This window comes from Notolepis coatsorum, assembly GCF_963971535.1.
Source record: "Notolepis coatsorum genome assembly, chromosome: 11".
Classification (NCBI taxonomy): Eukaryota; Metazoa; Chordata; class Actinopteri; order Aulopiformes; family Paralepididae; genus Notolepis; species Notolepis coatsorum.
In genome coordinates, this window is record NC_140175.1 from 81,889,728 (window position 1) to 81,908,475 (window position 18,748).

General features: G+C 47.9%; 1 protein-coding gene across 1 annotated transcript in view; it reads right to left on the minus strand.

Annotated features, from left to right (window-relative positions):
- The window catches only part of crb2a (crumbs cell polarity complex component 2a), a gene marked incomplete at both ends in the record, with an annotated part of 77,573 nt that overhangs the window by 2,155 nt on the left and 56,670 nt on the right, over positions 1–18,748 (minus strand). Inside the window, 9 exons of the mRNA XM_084325149.1 lie at positions 1,887–2,003; positions 4,387–5,257; positions 6,052–6,217; positions 6,468–7,039; positions 7,519–8,472; positions 8,598–8,711; positions 8,827–8,997; positions 9,536–9,675; positions 10,514–10,709. Coding sequence (XP_084181275.1) covers positions 1,887–2,003; positions 4,387–5,257; positions 6,052–6,217; positions 6,468–7,039; positions 7,519–8,472; positions 8,598–8,711; positions 8,827–8,997; positions 9,536–9,675; positions 10,514–10,709 — 3,301 coding nt within the window. The remainder of the gene's footprint in view (positions 1–1,886; positions 2,004–4,386; positions 5,258–6,051; positions 6,218–6,467; positions 7,040–7,518; positions 8,473–8,597; positions 8,712–8,826; positions 8,998–9,535; positions 9,676–10,513; positions 10,710–18,748) is intronic.

The following is an 18,748-nucleotide window of genomic DNA, read 5'->3' on the forward strand; positions in this document are numbered from 1 at the left end:
AAATACTGGTGTCTGGTAGGACATTCTTGTTCTAAATACTGGTGTCTGGTAGGACATTCTTGTTCTAAATACTGGTGTCTGGTAGGACATTCTTGTTCTAAATACTGGTGTCTGGTATGACATTCCTGTTCTAAATACTGGTGTCTGGTAGGACATTCCTGTTCTAAACACTGGTGACTGGTAGGACATTCCTGTTCTAAATACTGGTGACTGGTAGGACATTTCTGTTCTAAACACTGGTGTCTGGTAGGACATTCTTGTTCTAAATACTGGTGTCTGGTAGGACATTCTTGTTCTAAATACTGGTGTCTGGTAGGACATTCCTGTTCTAAATACTGGTGTCTGGTAGGACATTCCTGTTCTAAACACTGGTGTCTGGTATGACATTCCTGTTCTAAATACTGGTGACTGGTAGGACATTTCTGTTCTAAACACTGGTGACTGGTAGGACATTCTTGTTCTAAACACTGGTGACTGGTAGGACATTCTTGTTCTAAACACTGGTGACTGGTAGGACATTCTTGTTCTAAATACTGGTGACTGGTAGGACATTCCTGATCTAAATACTGGTGACTGGTAGGACATTCTTGTTCTAAATACTGGTGTCTGGTAGGACATTCCTGTTCTAAACACTGGTTTCTGGTAGGGCTGACCCCTATTAGTAGAATAGTCGACTAATCAATCGAAAGGAGCCGTAGTCGACTGCCTACCTCTTAGTCGAATGCAATTTTTATAATTTTGTAAAATGTTATTATAATTATTATAATTATTTTCTTTTACATTTTTTTTATCATTATTTCCAAAAGAAAAGAGGCATAGAAGCGTGGCTAACGCTAATGGCACGCATACCAGAGGCTAACTGCCTAAGAAAACAGGCACAGAGTCACTGAAAGAGGATTTTAACCCATCTAATGAACACACTAGACTAGACAAATATCAAGATGTATCCATCAGTGGACCAATTGCATGCTTTTGCAGAGGACAAGAAGCCTTCAGTCGACTCCTTCAGACATTAAGCACCCCCACAGCACTAATAGTCGACTATTGACTAATTTCGGCCAATCAAAGTCGACTAACCAAATCCTTAGTCGGGGACAGCCCTAGTGTCTGGTAGGTGCTTAGAACAGGATTGTCCTACCAGACACCAGTATTTAGCAGTATAACAGCAAATATAAAATGAACTGGGTATAGCCTACTGTATGTAGAATCACTACTGTGTTATATCAATTGGTGATAGAGCGACAAAACAGACATTTATTTATATGAAAATATACAAGATTATTATGACTCAATATATAAGCCTAAAATACCTGTTAATATGGATTAAAAAATGTGTTGTGTAGAAATCACCAAGATCACTGTATTAAATAAAGATGATACAATATAAAAAAATTATGATATTAATATAGGTAGAGACTGAAATAGGTATAGTAACCTTGGTAATATGTTTATCTTAATGATTTCGATCCTTGAGCTGAAATCTAGGGGCATTACTGTCCATCTTTCTAGGTCTCTCTTGATTTTCTGATTGATCTGTGTATAGTTTGCATCGTATAACCCCTCCATCCATCTTGTAATGTTCACCCCTAGGTACTTGATCCTGTCCATGTCCCATTTAATTTTGTATTTTTCTTTGATCTCTATCGTTGGCGTGTAGTTCAGTGCTAAAGTCTGTGTCTTCGTCACGTTGAGTCTATATCCTGAGTATCTTTTCTCATTTTTGTATATCTGTTTTATTTTTATTTCTTGTTGAGTCTTTATAATTTTGTATGCTGAAATGTATTGTCTATGTATGTTGTTGAAAAAAATGAAAATAAAAACTTAAGTTAAAAAAAAAGATAAAAAAGATTTATGATAAACAATACATATTGAGATATTGGATTGACCTTTCTCCTCCATAGCCAGGCATGCAGGTGCAGTTGGCTCCCCACAGTCCATCGTTGCAGGTCCCCTCGTTTGCACACTCGACGTCTCTACCACACTGCATGGGAGGGTAGTCCCACCTGGAGGAGCACGGTACGACATTACGCATTCATACAGACTTGTTGCCAATATCTGAAGGTGAGACATATGTCTAACCAGCCCAATCTCACTTAAAATATGTAAATAAAGTAGTAATCGACCACAGGAAAAAAGGTACATAATGTACTCTGCAGAGGGATTGTAAAATTATTTTTAGAAGTTAAGTGAAGTCAAGGTAATTGTTATAGCCATAATTAATATATTTATGTATTATATAGAAAATATAACACGTGTACGTATTACAAATAAGTACATATATTACATATTCACAAATCTTTAACTTTTTATGAAAACTAGCAAACCCTAACCTTTTTTTTAATCCACTTTTTCTCCTCTTTTTCTCTTTTTCTCTTTTTCTCCCATCCCAATTTTGCTGTGCCAATTATCCCCTCCCCTGTCTTGAACATTGCTTGCATATGCCCCCTACTGGCCGGTTGTAGGGAGGATAGAAGCCTTGCATCACGTGTCCCCTCCGATACACGAGGAGGCAGCCTGTCACATCTTTTCACCTGCCAGCGCGGACTCTTGTTGGCGAGGTGTAACGTGTGGGAGGCTCACACAACCCTCGCCACTTCCTGTCTCTGCTGTGCAGGCGTCCCCCAACCGACCTGTAGGAGTCGCTGTCCACAACGTCCAGATTACCACCCATCGACTTCCACCGCTAACTCTGCCAATTGAGTTAGTATGACGGCCGGCCCAAGCCGGAGGCAACGCCGACAGCCGGATTCGAACCCGGTGTCTCTTGCGTTGGTGACGAGCGCAATGTCCGCTGCGCTGAGCAAACCCTAACCTTAACCCTAACTTTATGTCTTAACCATAACCATTAACACTTTGAGTGCCGGGCCCGACTATAGTCGGGTTAACTCGCTGAAAGTTGAGCGCCAGGACCCCCGAAAACCCGAGTATAGTCGGGTTTTCATCGTTATTTCTTTTATTCGATATTTCATTCATAAAAACATGCCGGCAGCTTGTGTTATCACTGGGGATGGGTCTGAGATCGCAAAAGTCCAATACCGCCGCCTAACGCCCTGCGGCCGCTATTGCACTCCATTTGAAACGATGTGGCTTGGTGTCTGGGCCGAGCTGCGGCATGCAGGCGGGGTCTAATGACTCAGGCAAGACAAGCAGTTATAACGGATGCATCGACGAGGCTCGGGCCCCCCCGTTCATGTTCAATGCTGGATTACATTGGAAACACGATCGCGATCAATACTTGGAATGACGATCAGATAATTGGAATATTCTTTTCGGGACAGATCCTGGTCAAGGTAAGGACTATATAGTATCAATATTGCGTTGATCGGAAAATTCCTTCATGCTGATCGGGGCATGTGTGTGTGGTGTGTGTGTGTGCCGTGTTCCGTTGGTTGTGATCAAAGCACGGAGGGGCGGCCCCCCCCCCCTTTCATGCATCCATGATGAAACATAATACCGATAATCTAAATTTTATTTGAGAACAGTAGCTAGTACAGGGAAGAAACGATAATGTGTTTACTAGAATACACGTTGCCGGGCCATTACGGAGCATTTTGGAAATTACACCAGACCAGACCGCCCTTAAACTACAATCATATTCACGACGGTATAAAACGGAAATGTATGGATGGAAAAATTATCTGTTTCTTGCATATTGACCGGAAGAAACTCAAGGACAATCGACCATATTATTAGATCCATAGCTATAATATATAATATAGCTTTAGGCCTGCAAACACAGCCACGTGTCCCCATGTTAAAAGGCGCTGGCCTTTCAACAGTAACAGTAAACAGCGCCATCTGGCGCTCAATGTGTTAAGCAAATGTAAAATAAAATAAAATAAACTAACCTCTTCTCTAACTATAATCATTAGATAGTGGTGAGAGTACTCGCCCGCGATTGTTGGTTCAACTCCTGGTTGCGGCGTTTGTTTTTGGACTTTTGCAGATACAATACATAAATATATTACTTATGGCTATAACATAATGTACATTATGTACTTTTTTCCCAGTGGTCGATTAGTACTTTATTTATGTTTTCTGATGAGACAGTGTCGGTCGACCACACTGTATGGTAGAACAGAACGATTGAATGCTGGTTCACAGTGGTTCATTGCTAGCTTGGATTTAAATGAGAATGAGAAACTATGATCTACATTACTCACCTGTCTGAACAGAGTCTACATTAGACTTTTCTCCACACTGCAATTATGCTCTATAGTGCATTTCAGACTTGTCTGCTAATCACTTTTTATAATGAATTAAATTGAAATGTTCAGTGTTTTGTGTGATCATAAATGTGGTGTGTGTAAGGCATGGACAACATATAAGGAACATAAAATAACAATATAAATGTGGCCACATTCACATTTGAAAGGTTATACTCACTGGCAGAGGGGGCCACTATACTCGCTGGGACATCTACAGGTGAACATGTTGGGCCCGTCCTCACACGTGCCTCCGTTCTCACAGGTGTGGTGCTTGCACTCGTTCAAATCTTCATCGCAGTGTTCTCCGACGTACCCCGGGTGACAGTGGCACTCGAACCCGGCCAAGTAGTCTCTGCACCTTCCGTGAAGGCAGGGCTCGGACGCACAATCGTCCCTGTCCACCTCGCACACCTCTCCCTCCCAGCCGAGGTCACACTGGCAGCCGAACTTATTAAAGAGGTCCTCACACGTTGCCCCGTTCTGGCAGGGATCCGAATCGCACACAGGGTCGCTGGTGCAGCCGGTATGGATCGTCTCGTCTCCGACCATGTGGAACTGGGCGGGCTGCGGCGCCTCGCCGGCGTCCACGAAGGGAAGGTAGACCCCTCCGATCCTCACCGCCCCTAAGCAACCTGTGAAGCTCTCGGCGACAGCCACCACAGCTTTCTTCTCACTGAGGAACTGAACGCTCCCGGCGAGGTCCGGGGCGCTGCTGACGTCCATGATACCGTCCACGGTGACGACCCAGGGGGACGCCTCGCTCGTTCGTTCCGCCATGGAGATGGTCACACGGTGCCAGCTGCCGTCGGACACCCTGCGTATTCCGGTGAAGGCCAAGGACTCGACGCTGTTGCCCGCGTGGATCTCCACACGGATGGAGGAGTCTAGCAGACCCACCAAGAGCAGGTCAGATCCGTGGGTGGCACGCAGCAGCACAGAGTTCTCAGAGCGAGTACGGAGTTCGATGTATACGGTGGTCACGGGTTCGGACAGGGTGCCCCGAGCGCTGTACTTCACAGCGTTGTTTTCAAAAGTGGCGTTGAGGACACCTGAAGATGAACGGATGAACAGTCGAGTCAATCTTGTTTTGTTTCCAATAAATGTTTAAGCTTTGAATTCAACTTCTTCTATGCTGCTTTATTCCGTGATGACAATTAAGGGTAATTGTGATTATTTTGTATTTTTCTGGGCCTTTGAGTTTGAGTGTTAAAGATCCCCTCTCCACTGTTTCTTTATGATTAACCCCTCTTGGAGGAATGACTTTGACTATACAGACTGTTATTTGTGTATATATACACCCAACACTCCAGCCTTCCCCCATCCTACTACCCCCCTACTGCCTCAGATCTTGTTCCCAGGAACTTTCAAGAGTAGCCAGATATGTTAATCTCAATCCTAGTTTGTTCAGAATTATTTTTTCATTCTTAAATACAAGTTTCGAGGTAGAAATATTGTACTTTTCACTCCGGCGTAGCCAATCGGTCAAGTACACCATCGAGGGCGTGGAAGAAAAAGATGCCAGGAGAACATACCTGACCTACAGTATCTGTGGTCCAATTAACAAGACTTTGGTTGGAATCATTCAAATATTCAAGTGACGACTCACTGGGATTATCCTTTACTAATTACCAAAGGATGTCACTGTTTCTATAGATCTTTTCAGAAGAATTCCGTTGCTACGGGAACAGCTTTGGCCCCTGTTTATTTCCCATCAGCTATTGTATTAGCAAACATTGAAACGGGAGATAAGCAAGTTCCCATATAGAATGTTTATGTTGTTAGATATTCTTTTTACATTATTTGCACGTTTTTTGCCGAATTGAACGGACTCAATTATACTTACATTCATAGCCGTCGACCAGATCCACACAGTGGCCCCCATTGATACAGGGGTTGCTGATGCACCACACGCGCGTCTCACAAGTCTTCCCCACGCGATCCCCCAGACAGGAACACGAGAAGTCGTTGAACGTGACGGTGCACACTCCGTCATTTTGACACGGCTCTGCCTTTAGATAGGAAATAGATTTAAGCAGAGAGATTAGATACAACATAATCCACAAACAAGCAACTCAGACCAATCAAAAGAAAACTAGCCCCAGGACAGTTCAGTCAGTATTTGTGAACATGCACCACTCTCTCCTAAAGAAGTCAGAGATGATGAGACCATCAGTGATGTAACTAGGATGTAAAATCTGTAAGTAAGTAAGGAGTAAGTAGCTGAGTATGTAAGTAGAGTAGTAACTAAGTCATTCCCACCTGACAGGTGTCATCGCTCACACAGCCCATCTCTATGTTTTCTGCATCACTCGGTAAGTACACCTCCTCCCCTGAACTGTTCCAGGCATCCACATCCAGATGCACTGCGTCCAAACGGAGGTCCTGCAGGCAGCCTTTGAAGTGGCCTCCCCAGGCTGCAGTGTCCCAGCCCTCAGGGAGACCGCCGACGTAGGCAGAATCTCCGCCGTTAACCTCCACTTCAGGAATCTGTCCTATTCCGTACCGCAGGCCCATGTGCTCAAAGAACACGTGTCCGTGTTGGACTTCAACTCGCAGGAACTGCTTCTCTCCGGTGGTCACAAAGATCGGCGCCGTCAACGGGGCACGATCGGGAAGAGAGCTGACGAACACTCTCCCCATTCCCAGGTACACAGAAAAGTAGACCTCTCCCTCCTCTTCCTCCGCCGGTCTCCTCAGCTGGAAGAGCAGGCCGTCGGGCTTCAGCGACCGCAAGAAGAAGGAGATGTTGAAGTCGCCCCCATGGCTGTTGCCGACATCATAAGCGCTTAAGCTCACAGCGTCTTCGTGGCCGTACGTCCAGGAAGGGAATTCTGTCAAGGGAGAAATGACAGTTGCTATTAATCAAACCAAACGGGGGAACTGAGTATTTAATCACCAGATTTCAAGCAGGAAACCTTCCTGAAACTGAATTAATTGTATGCATTCCCTTGTATTACTCTGGGAAAATAGCTTAAGCAGATCAATATTACATTTACATCTGTAAGGACTAGTTTGTAGAACACCTCCAAGCGGCTTTAAAACAAAAGAGGGATGGTTCTTTTTTTTTTAAACTTTGACCAGTCAGCTGGTTCTTTTTCGCGTTTATCGCTTTTTCTGGTCAAGTATGACCGACAGAAACAGGTTGAATGGGGGTATAGATGGGGGGAAAGACACTCTGAGAAAGTACGGCTTGTCCGGGAGTCGAACTCGCTACCCCAGATCCGTGACGCGCACGGTTGTCCCCGACGCCGAAATAGCGTTCGAGGTACGCGGTGAGCTACTGGAGCTCCCCAAGAGGGATGGTTCTTACCCTCAGAGCAGCTGTTGCTATGGTAGGGCCGGTGGCAGTCACAGCGGTAGCTTGTCCATAGGTCCACGCAGCGGCCATTACCAGAGCAAGGATCAGGCTCACACCATTCGGTCTTAGCACAGCCTATCTCATGGCCATGGTCCTCCGGCAGGTCCTGGGGCAGGATAGGCTTAGAATCTATCAGCAGGTCTTCCAAACATCCAATGAAACCTGCACCGCTGACCGTGTGCTCCAGAAGCTCCTCTGGTGCTCCGCCCACATAGATGTGAGTAAAGGCCTCTGACGGATGGAACCCTGGTCCGTCCAGGCCACCGTCCTCCACCGTGCACCCTTCACCGTCACAGCCGGGGCCTTTCAGGATCAAAACCAGGCCTTCTTCGCCTAGAAACACATGAGTGTCCCGCCAGTCACCATCGCTAACCGACCCGGGAAATGTCACATCTAGTTCAGTGTCCTCTGAGAGTGCCTTTGCATGAAGACCACCGCCTGCGATCTCCAGCAGGAGGTGGTTTTCCGCGTCGCCTCTATAGAAGAGCAACATGTCTGGCAGAGTGGTCCGGAAGCGTAGTTGCACCCCGGGTCCGCGGTGGTTCTGGTGCTCGGCCTCCCTCCGTCTTCGCTCCTCCAGAACCACCTCAATGAGGACAAATCCCGGACTGGAGAAAGAGAATGTCGTTGGCGTGGAACATTGCTCGTCGTAGAAGCCATGTGGGCAGAGGCAAGTGTGGCCATGTTCTTCACCCTCCAGCCATGGGTGGCATGTAGCTCCGTTCTGGCATTCGTGGCCCACGCAGCCGTGGAGTTTGACGTTGCAAAGATCGCCTCCCCAGGGAAGTTCCTCTGGCTCGGCCTCAGGACAATGGCAGGTGTAGGAGGCCACGCCGTCTTCACACCAGCCACCGTTCTGACATGGCTGGCTCTCGCATTCGTCAATGTTTATTTCACATAAGTCACCTTTGGGAGGCAGATGCAGTGATTAGATATCTCTTAATGATTAGAATTGTCAAGTTTTTTCAGTAGATTAAATAATCAATGGTACTGTATTAGACTGAAAAAAGTCTAATTGATATAGGACTCACCGGTAAATCCAACAGAGCATGTACAGATGTACCCATTGATTTGGTCCTCGCACGAGCCACCATTCAGGCAGGGTTCAGACTCACACTCGTCAATGTTAACAGAGCAGTTTTCTCCTACGTGTTTGATGGGAGAGAAGACAATTCACAAAACCATCACATTAGTTAAGGAATTCCAAAACGCAAATGCCTCAGGGAAGTGAATCAATCTAAGAAGAATATGGATGCTGACCTGCGAATCCAGGCTGACACTGGCAAATATACCCTGCAGCATCTGCAAAGCTCAGCTCCCAGTCCATATCCCAGTGAGAGGGGTCGGAGCGCTCAAAACACTCGCCGTCATTTTCACAGGGCTGCTCGGCACACTCATCAACGTCAATCTCACAATGTTCTCCCTCGTAACCTGGAGCAAAAAAAAACAACAGCAACGACATTATTATATTACACATAGAATACTTGGTGCCTCTGCTTATAACCCTTTCAGGTGTTTTTTTGGAATGTTTGCCTCAGATTTCCATCTAGGCATTCAGTGCTCCATAGCTTTCAACGACCAGAACCCATTTCAACATCATCATTCAAATGTGTAATTAGTGTATTTATTTTAAAGGTGCTATAGATAACATTCAGCCACTAGATGTCACACTAGAGCACCAGCATGTTGTTGACCCAATCCGGTGCATTCCATGTAAGGAAATGGGAAGTAGGGGGGGGGGGGAACAATACTTTTATTCTGCACTTTTCTAAAAGCTCAGTGGATGTTTTTTCTTTTTTTCTTTAATGATTACTCTACATATAAATGTTATCTATAGCACATTTAAGTTTAAGTATCATTTAAAGTGTATTACTATTTATAATGTATTACTATTTATAATAGCAAATCTGAAACGGTTCAACATTTGAAGGGAACTTTTTTGTACACAACAGTAGTCAAATTCACTTACCTGGCCAGCAGAGGCAGGTGTATTCTTTCACTCCCTCCAGACAGGTGGCGCCATGTTGACAGGGGTCAGAGGCACACTCAGGGATGTCCTCTTCACAGTAGTCCCCCAGGAAGCCGGTGTCTGCACAGTCACACACGTAGCTGCAGGACACGCAGGGAATGTGTTACTGGTATGATATGGTATGGTATGGTATGGTATGGTATGGTATGGTATGGTATGGTATGGTATGGTATGGTATGGTATGGTATGGTATGGTATGGTATGGTATGGTATGGTTTATTTCTTAATCCCAGAGGGGAAACATGGTTTGTCACCAGAGCGAATACACATATACAAAAAAAACAGTTACATGATACAATACACTACAGGATACACAACACAATATGAGAGCCTCTTAACACAGTGCTATCGGTGTTCGTAATTTGATGTGAATGTGAATCACTACCCACTTTCAAAACCACTCTCAAAGAGCACCTACGAGAGACTGCAATTCAAAACTGGCCCCTGTAAATACACTTACCCCCCCCCACCCCCGCGTGCCCAACCCCAAAGTTGTTGTTGTTGTTGTTGTTGTTGTTGTTGTTGTTGTTGTTGTTGTTGTTGTTGTTGTTGTTGTTGTCCAAAGCAGCCATAATGTTTGTTTGCAACTAGTGTAAAGGCTGTTATTGTGCTATGGTTGGCTCTGAATAGAAATAGTAATAATAAAAATAGTAATGATAATAGACTATAACATAATAATAACAACAGTGGAATGGCAGTATATTCTATCAATAATAATAATCATCATCATCATTATAATAATAATAGTATATACTATTATATATACTAGTAGTAGCACACTGTACCAGAGTATGTGCAGTGTTTAGTAAATAATGTGTATCAATTTAAGGGTAATTGATACAAAATAAAAGTGTAGAACCACTGCTCTGTTAATGCGGTGTAACCTGTGTGTGACTCAAGTTTTTTCTTTCTTTTTACCTGTTCACCATGTCGTGGCAGTGAGCTCCGTTTTGGCACGGCTCGCTGGCACACTCGTCAATGTCTACCTCGCACTCGCTGCCCTCGAAGCCCAGCACGCATTCACAAGAGTAAAAGCCGATGAGGTCATGGCAGGTGGCCCCGTGGTGGCAGGGACTGGACTCACACTCGTCTATCTCGATTTCACAGTTCAGTCCTGATCGAGGCAGGAGGGAGAAAATAGTAGAATGTAATTGGTTACAATGAGGAGGAAGGCAGACATTCTGCCCTGCATGCTGTAGGAGGAAGGCAGTAAAGCTGTATTTTGTCCAAATTGAGTTGATTTTTGCTACATTGAAGTCGTGTTTTATCTTTTATCATCATCATCATCATCATCATCATCATCATCATCATCTCTATTATGTTGCATTTGTGAGGAAAAAATGGCAATATTCTTGTGACTTGAGATTGAGCACGATCTGCTTCTAATAGATTCTGTTACTTCACTTACAAAAACCTGTATGTAACTGAGGGGTACAATTCCCTGACTGTATTACTAGATATGATACTTACTACCACTACCTTTGTACTTAATATTCGGCCACCCAGTACTCGGCATAAATATATTATGATGAACACTGTCACGTAGATGAAACGGATCCAACACAAATGTACGAATTAGAAATAGGTCTTTATTTCTACACAGCGATGGTGTGTAGAGCAAGCACTTAATCAAATCAATCACATTTATGAATGGGAATTAGTATGCACTTTTATGGCAAGAGTATTCGTCGGTATATCAATAGAGAATGTCCAATCTCTGAAGGCGCAGGTGGTACATATACGACCTGGAATAGTTAAGGAATAACAGCAATGATACTTTAATGATTATAGACTGGATACACTAGGGGGGGGCTAATCCGGTCGCTTGTAAGCCGACAGGAGTAGGAAGGGGGGGGGGGTAGAGTCCGGCTGCCTCATCCGGCCAAGGGTATCCCAGGTGAACCCACTGTAGTGCCGTTCAATGCGCCGGCGATCCTTGGACCACAGATGAAAGCAGGTGGACTCTTTGTGGGCCGGCGTCCTCCGGTCCACGGAGGAGAGACGTGAAGCGACCTCGTCTTGCAGAGCGTCTCCTCACCTTGCGTCCTCTCCAGGGGGGGGGGTTCCAACACACGGCAGTGTCGGGGGTCTTTATCCATGGAATAATCAACGTATACAAAGCATAATCCGTGCCTGGGAAGGCGGGCTGTCGTCGGTAGAATAATCCGGTATACAGGTCCACTCGCTCGTCGGCTCTGGGGCTCCTCGGGTGCAATCTCACATGGGGTCGATCATCCTGGATAAGCAGCCAGTTTTCTGCCCGAAACGATGGGGTGCTGACTACGGTAGTATTCTCACCGTACGAAGCACTATATATTAACAGACTATTATTAGCTTAATAGACTACGTCCAACTCGACGATATAGTGCCAAATATGACTATTCAAATATTAATATACACGATGTCTCAATACCGATGGTAGGCCGAACTTGGCCTTACTCCCACACGTGGCGTCGCGGGGAGGCTTTACGTCTGTGACTCTATTGGAGGGTAAGAAACTGGACTGAAAAGGAAGTCCTACTTTAGTAGCGCAGTATATATACGCACTATGAACAAATAGTCCCATTAGTGGTGCGGTAGCCAGATTCCTACGCGGAACTAGGACTTGTTCGTACATGTTGAGCGGTACGTTTGAACTGGGTCTGGGGGGTATGGCAGCCTGGCACCAAGGTCTCGACCAATAGTAGAATGGAGACTATTATGGGATGTTCAGTAGGCTAGAATGGATATTCAATGCATATTGTACAAGGAATATACAAGGGATATCAGGGAATATTAGAGAATATACAAATACAATTAAATATATATATATAATAAATATATATATTCGGTTTAATCTGCCCCTTCACAACAGCCACCCCCTGATTGGTCCCAGACCTAATCAGTTAAGCAGAGACAGATTAATCGCGTTGTCTATTTACACATAAGGGTTTGCTGTAGGGGTCAGTCAACTTCACAAAGTCATAGGGTTATAGGGTCATGGTCATCATCGATTGTGTCTGGGAGTCGGGGCAGTTCTATGAGCCTCGCCACGGGACGGGTGTAAGTGCGACCCTGGACAAGCACTTCAGCTGCTCGGACCTTGCCGTCGGCACCGGTGATCACTTTGCTTACGCGGCCGGCCGGCCACATAGCTCTGGGCAGTGATTGATCAATAATCATGACGACTGTTCCTTCTGTCAAATTGTCTCTCTCCTTTACCCACTTCTGGCGGGTCTGTAGAGACGGTAGGTAGTGCAGTAGGAAACTGCTCCAAAACTTGTCGGCTAATACTTGGCTGTACCTCCACATTCGTCGGCCGTTCGCTTCTTCAGGCCGGTACATTGTCTGGGGTAATGCAGGATCTAGCCGCCCCATCAGGAGTGTGTTGGGGGTAACTGGGTAGATAACAGTGCTCAATCCACAGAACACAGGCTTCTTATTTTCCACCTCCTCTGGACTTGCTTCCCTCGGGATAGGCATGGGCCACTGTCCTTCCGGGAGTCTTAGGAATGCGGGGCCGTCACTGTAAGCATTGTGACGGGTGAGGTCATCTAGGGACGTGATGACGTCAGCTGGGTTCTGTTTTGTATCAACGTAGCGCCACTCTGTTTCTCCGGTTAACTCTTCGGTTAAGTCTTGAATCTCGGTGACTCTGACTCCCACGAAGACTTTGTACTTGCATGAGTCCGATTTGATCCAGGCGAGTACTGTCGTGGAATCTGACCACAGGATTGTTCTAGACACCGGTATGGTGAGCTCACGTTGGATGAGCGTGGCTAGGTGCGCTCCGGCTAGGGCTGCGCAGAGCTCTAGGCGTGGGATAGATTGTTGCTTGCGTGGGGCTATTCTCGAGCGGGCGAGGACAAATGCTGTGTAGATCTCTCCCCCCTTTTCTTGGGCCCGCAAGTAGGCTACTGATCCGTATGCGACCTCTGAGGCGTCACTGAAGACGTGTAAGTCCATTTTACATGTCTCTGGCCTCACCGTGGGTGGGAAGTAGCTTCGGCGCATATTAACGCCTGGGAGTGAGTGGAGCTCCATCTCCCACTCTCTCCAGGTGGATGCAAGGTGTGCGGGAATGGGGTCGTCCCAGCCCTGGTCCTTGTCCCACAATGCTCGTACAATCATTTTTGCCCTGGTGGTGTACGGTAGAATACATCCTAGCGGGTCATATTGTCGGGCGAGTGTTGTGTACACACTCCGTCTGGTGGTCGGCGCCGCCGCCGGCCTTCCCTGCTCCGTAGTCAGGGGCTTGTGTCTGTAGTGAAGCGAATCTGTTTTGAATCGCCACACCAATCCCAGGGTCATCTCCTGGGCTTCTCCCGGGATTGTAGCCATCCAGGTCTCGCTGCTGGCTGCCTTGTCCTCGGAGGAGAGGCTGCGCAGTATTTGCGGATCGCTGCTGGCCCACTGCCTGAGATCAAAGCCGCCTTTGATCAATGAGGCGCGGAGTTTAATCAGGAGAGCCTCGGCTTCTTCCTGGGTTGAAAGGCTTTGTAGATAGTTGTCTACGTAGAAGCTGTTCTTTACGCTGTGTCGGACCTCTTCGTCCGCTGCTGGGTCCTCTGCTACATGTTTCTGTAGTGCAAATGTAGCACAGCAGGGGCTGCACGTCGTTCCGAAGGGGAGGACTTCCCATTGGTAGATGGCTGGGTGCTCATCTCCTGGCTTCTCTCTCCATAGGAACCGTAACAGGGGCTTGTCCTCCTCTACTAATCTCACCTGCAGGAACATTCCTTTAATGTCCCCGCTGATGGCCACCTTTTCCTGGCGGAAGCGGAGTAGAACGCCGAGTAGGGAGGGGCCGAGTGTGGGACCGGGCAGTAACTCTTTATTCAGATTTTGGGATCCGATCTGGTAGCTGCAGTTAAATACTATGCGGTCTTTACCGTTGTGAGGGACCTTGTGGTGAGGTACGTACCACGATTCAGTGGTCTGGTCAGCCTCTTTAATGTCCATCTTTGTGACGTGTCCCGCTGTGATGAGCTTCTCAATCTCAGCGCGGTATACACTCTCTTGGGCGGGGTTCTTGGCTAAGCGCCGCTCCGTGTTCAGCAGGTACCGTTCTGTGGCGTCTGTCTTGGCGTGGAAAGTAGGCATTCCTTCTCGCCGCAGGAGTGGCGTGGCGTATCTCAACACGCCGTTGACCGGGACTCTCTTGGTCCCTGTCTCGAGGAGGTGAATGGCGTAAATGTCATCTTTAGAGCGAATGTCTTTCTTTCCGTTCTTAAAGGGCATTTGTTCCAAGGTCCATAGCCGCTCTACATGTTGCAGGAGTGCGGTTTCTCCCTCCGTGACTCGGGAGTGGAGACATCTAGTGGCTGTACTTCGGTTGAGAGATTTGGCGAGCGGGCCTTGGAGAGTCCATCCCAAACGGGTCTCGACTGCTGCAGGACAGCCTCGGGGTCCGGTATGAACCCGGTCTATCGGGACAATGAGGTCTGCATGGTCGGAGCCTATCAACAGGGTCGGCATAGCATTGTATATGAGCGGGATCGGTAACTTGCGCAGATGTGCATATTTCTCCATCAGCTTGGCGACGGGGTATGTGTACCGCGACAGTCCTATTTCTTGGCTGGTGAAAGCGTCTGTAATCTGGTACCGTCGCTCAGGCTGGCCGCTTGCTGCGATAGAGAATGAGACATTCTCGCCCTTTATCGTCTTCAAATCTCGTCTTATTGTCCGAATTGTCATTTGGGTTTCGCTTCCCCGCAGCCCTAGCTGGGCCGCAGCGGAGGCGAGCAGAAGGGTCTTCTCTGACCCGTCATCGAGGACGGCGTAAGTGTCCAGGACTTTATTCTGGTAGCTTAGTGTCACACGCACTACTTTTAGGAGTACTCGGGCTCCACTGCTGCTGGCGGGATCGATGTACATGACGCTCGCTTTGCTGCTGGATGGTGCGGGTGAAGGGCGCCGTCTGTTACTGTCGTGAAGTATGTCCAGATGGGCTCCATCGCACTTGGTGCACCTTTTCTTCAAGCGGCATTCGGCTGCCATGTGTGAGCGCGCACAGCGAAAACAGCGCTTGTTGGACTTTATCCATTGACTTGCTTCCTCCGCGTTCAGCTTGGGGAAGGAGTCACATTGCGCTAGCCAGTGTTCTTTCTCACAGTAGGGGCACACTATCTTCCACTTCTCCGTTCTGGAGGGGGTACTGTGGCTCCTGCTGCTCGGTACTGACTCCGATTGGTGCATCACAGTCACCGATCTTCTTCCATCATTTAGTCGTCTGGTTCCTTCTCTGGAGCCAGGGGTGCTCCGTCCGAATGTATCTAGCCGTAGGCTGCTGACTTCTCTCGCCAGGAAGTCTGCTAGATCGAGGAGGTTCGGTTCGGGGCCATTCGGGTCTCGGTGGTCTCTCTGCCGCCTAAAACGCTCCTGTCGAGCGGGCGGCAGCTTCTCCAAGATCCTTTCCACATTTGAGTTGGCGTAAAGTTCATGCCTCCCCTTCTCTCTCTGCGCTCCCAACATCCCTACCAGGGACTGCACTCTGATGGACAGGTCGTCCAGTGCTCGATTGTCTATTGCTGGGGGTAAGCGGTCGATGTGTCGGATCTCCTGGATCACGTAATCCCATATGCGCCCATACCTCTGGTCCAATGCTACCAGCGCTGCTGTGTATGGGGTGGTGGAAGTCGCGTAGGCGAGCGCTATATTATGTGCGCGGGGTACCTTTAAGTGCTTCAGTAGGATGGCGTATTTATGGCGTTCATCCAATACATCCACCAACTTGGTCTCCAGACACATGCGGAGTTCTGTATACTGGGCCCGGTTCTCTTGGGTGAAGTCGGGTACCATAGGCGTGCCAATGTATGACGCTGACTGTGGATACATCGGCGAGCGTTGGGGGAGAGGCCTCCTAGGCGAGTCTCCTCCCGCTCCTTGGTATGGGCTGGTACCGGCAGTGTACCATGGCCCGCTTGTCCAGGTGCTGTTCCTCGGTGCGGGTCGTGCGTCGTGCTCACCCGTGTATAGAGTCGGGGGTCTGTAGCGCAGCTCCGCGGGAGTATAGCCTGGGCTGTACCGGACCTCCTGGTCCGGTAGAGTACTGTGCTGTCGTCGGGCGTGGTTCTCCTCCTCTTCCTCTTCGTCTTCAGTTAGGTCATCCAGTGCTTGTAGTCTCTGGTTTAGCCTCTCCACAGGATATGCTGCTCCTTCCCGGTTGCTAGGTCTCGCTTGGACCGGTGGGGGGAGGTGGTCTGTGGGGGGTATAGACCTCGTCTGTTGGTCAAGTTCAGGGTTGTTTACTCGGCTAGGGGATGCCGCCCTGGAGGTGTGTCTAGACGAGTTCCTGGAGCCTCTGGCGGAGGGAGAGGGTGTTGTCCGTCTGATCAGCTGTTCTATTAGTTGCGCTTGCTGTCTGTCGCGCTCTGCGTCCCGTAGAGCACCAGCAGCTGCTCGCTGGCTGTCTGCTCGGTCTCGGGCCACATTCTCTTCCCTCTGAATGCGTCTTATTTCTAGACGTATATGCTCTTCTTCGCTCCGCTGCTGAATCTGCAGTCGGTCGCGTTCAGCAGCGGCGTTCAGGCTGATGAGGAAGGCCTGCTGTAGGGTCCTCTCTGCCTCGCTGGGAGAAGGCGGTTGTATAGGGGAGCCTTCCCTCGGGGTACTCCTTGCGGAGCCTTGGAGCTCTATCTCCACGGTGCTCTCCCCGTCTTCTTCCGTGCCGAGTTCTCTCTCGGTAGCGTTGTATTCCTCCCGGGACTCATCGGGGACTACTTCTTCAGTACTGGCGGGGTGTGAAGTCATGTCTGGTTCCCACTGGTCCCCACCGTGAACTTGGTCAGTTACATTAGAACCCGTAGGGGCCTCTATGGTCGGGGTAGTCTGGGCGTTGGGGTTAGACATACTTTTACTTTCTAGTTTTACCGCGTTTACTGTTAGTAGAAGACTAGGTTGTTGACTGACAGCGTAAGCCTCTAAGTACTGAGGGAGCCGTCGTTCGCGCTGCGGGCGTTGGTTAGGAGGATCGTTTCGTGGAGTGTTCATCATAGGCCATTTCAATATTAATAACACTATATTAATATTACACTAATTACCCTCCGGCTCGAAGGACCAATTGTAACTGAGGGGTACAATTCCCTGACTGTATTACTAGATATGATACTTACTACCACTACCTTTGTACTTAATATTCGGCCACCCAGTACTCGGCATAAATATATTATGATGAACACTGTCACGTAGATGAAACGGATCCAACACAAATGTACGAATTAGAAATAGGTCTTTATTTCTACACAGCGATGGTGTGTAGAGCAAGCACTTAATCAAATCAATCACATTTATGAATGGGAATTAGTATGCACTTTTATGGCAAGAGTATTCGTCGGTATATCAATAGAGAATGTCCAATCTCTGAAGGCGCAGGTGGTACATATACGACCTGGAATAGTTAAGGAATAACAGCAATGATACTTTAATGATTATAGACTGGATACACTAGGGTGGGGCTAATCCGGTCGCTTGTAAGACGACAGGAGTAGGAAGGGGGGGGGGGTAGAGTCCGGCTGCCTCATCCGGCCAAGGGTATCCCAGGTGAACCCACTGTAGTGCCGTTCAATGCGCCGGCGATCCTTGGACCACAGATGAAAGCAGGTGGACTCTTTGTGGGCCGGCGTCCTCCGGTCCACGGAGGAGAGACGTGAAGCGACCTCGTCTTGCAGAGCGTCTCCTCACCTTGCGTCCTCTCCAGGGGGGGGGGTTCCAACACACGGCAGTGTCGGGGGTCTTTATCCATGGAATAATCAACGTATACAAAGCATAATCCGTGCCTGGGAAGGCGGGCTGTCGTCGGTAGAATAATCCGGTATACAGGTCCACTCGCTCGTCGGCTCTGGGGCTCCTCGGGTGCAATCTCACATGGGGTCGATCATCCTGGATAAGCAGCCAGTTTTCTGCCCGAAACGATGGGGTGCTGACTACGGTAGTATTCTCACCGTACGAAGCACTATATATTAACAGACTATTATTAGCTTAATAGACTACGTCCAACTCGACGATATAGTGCCAAATATGACTATTCAAATATTAATATACACGATGTCTCAATACCGATGGTAGGCCGAACTTGGCCTTACTCCCACACGTGGCGTCGCGGGGAGGCTTTACGTCTGTGACTCTATTGGAGGGTAAGAAACTGGACTGAAAAGGAAGTCCTACTTTAGTAGC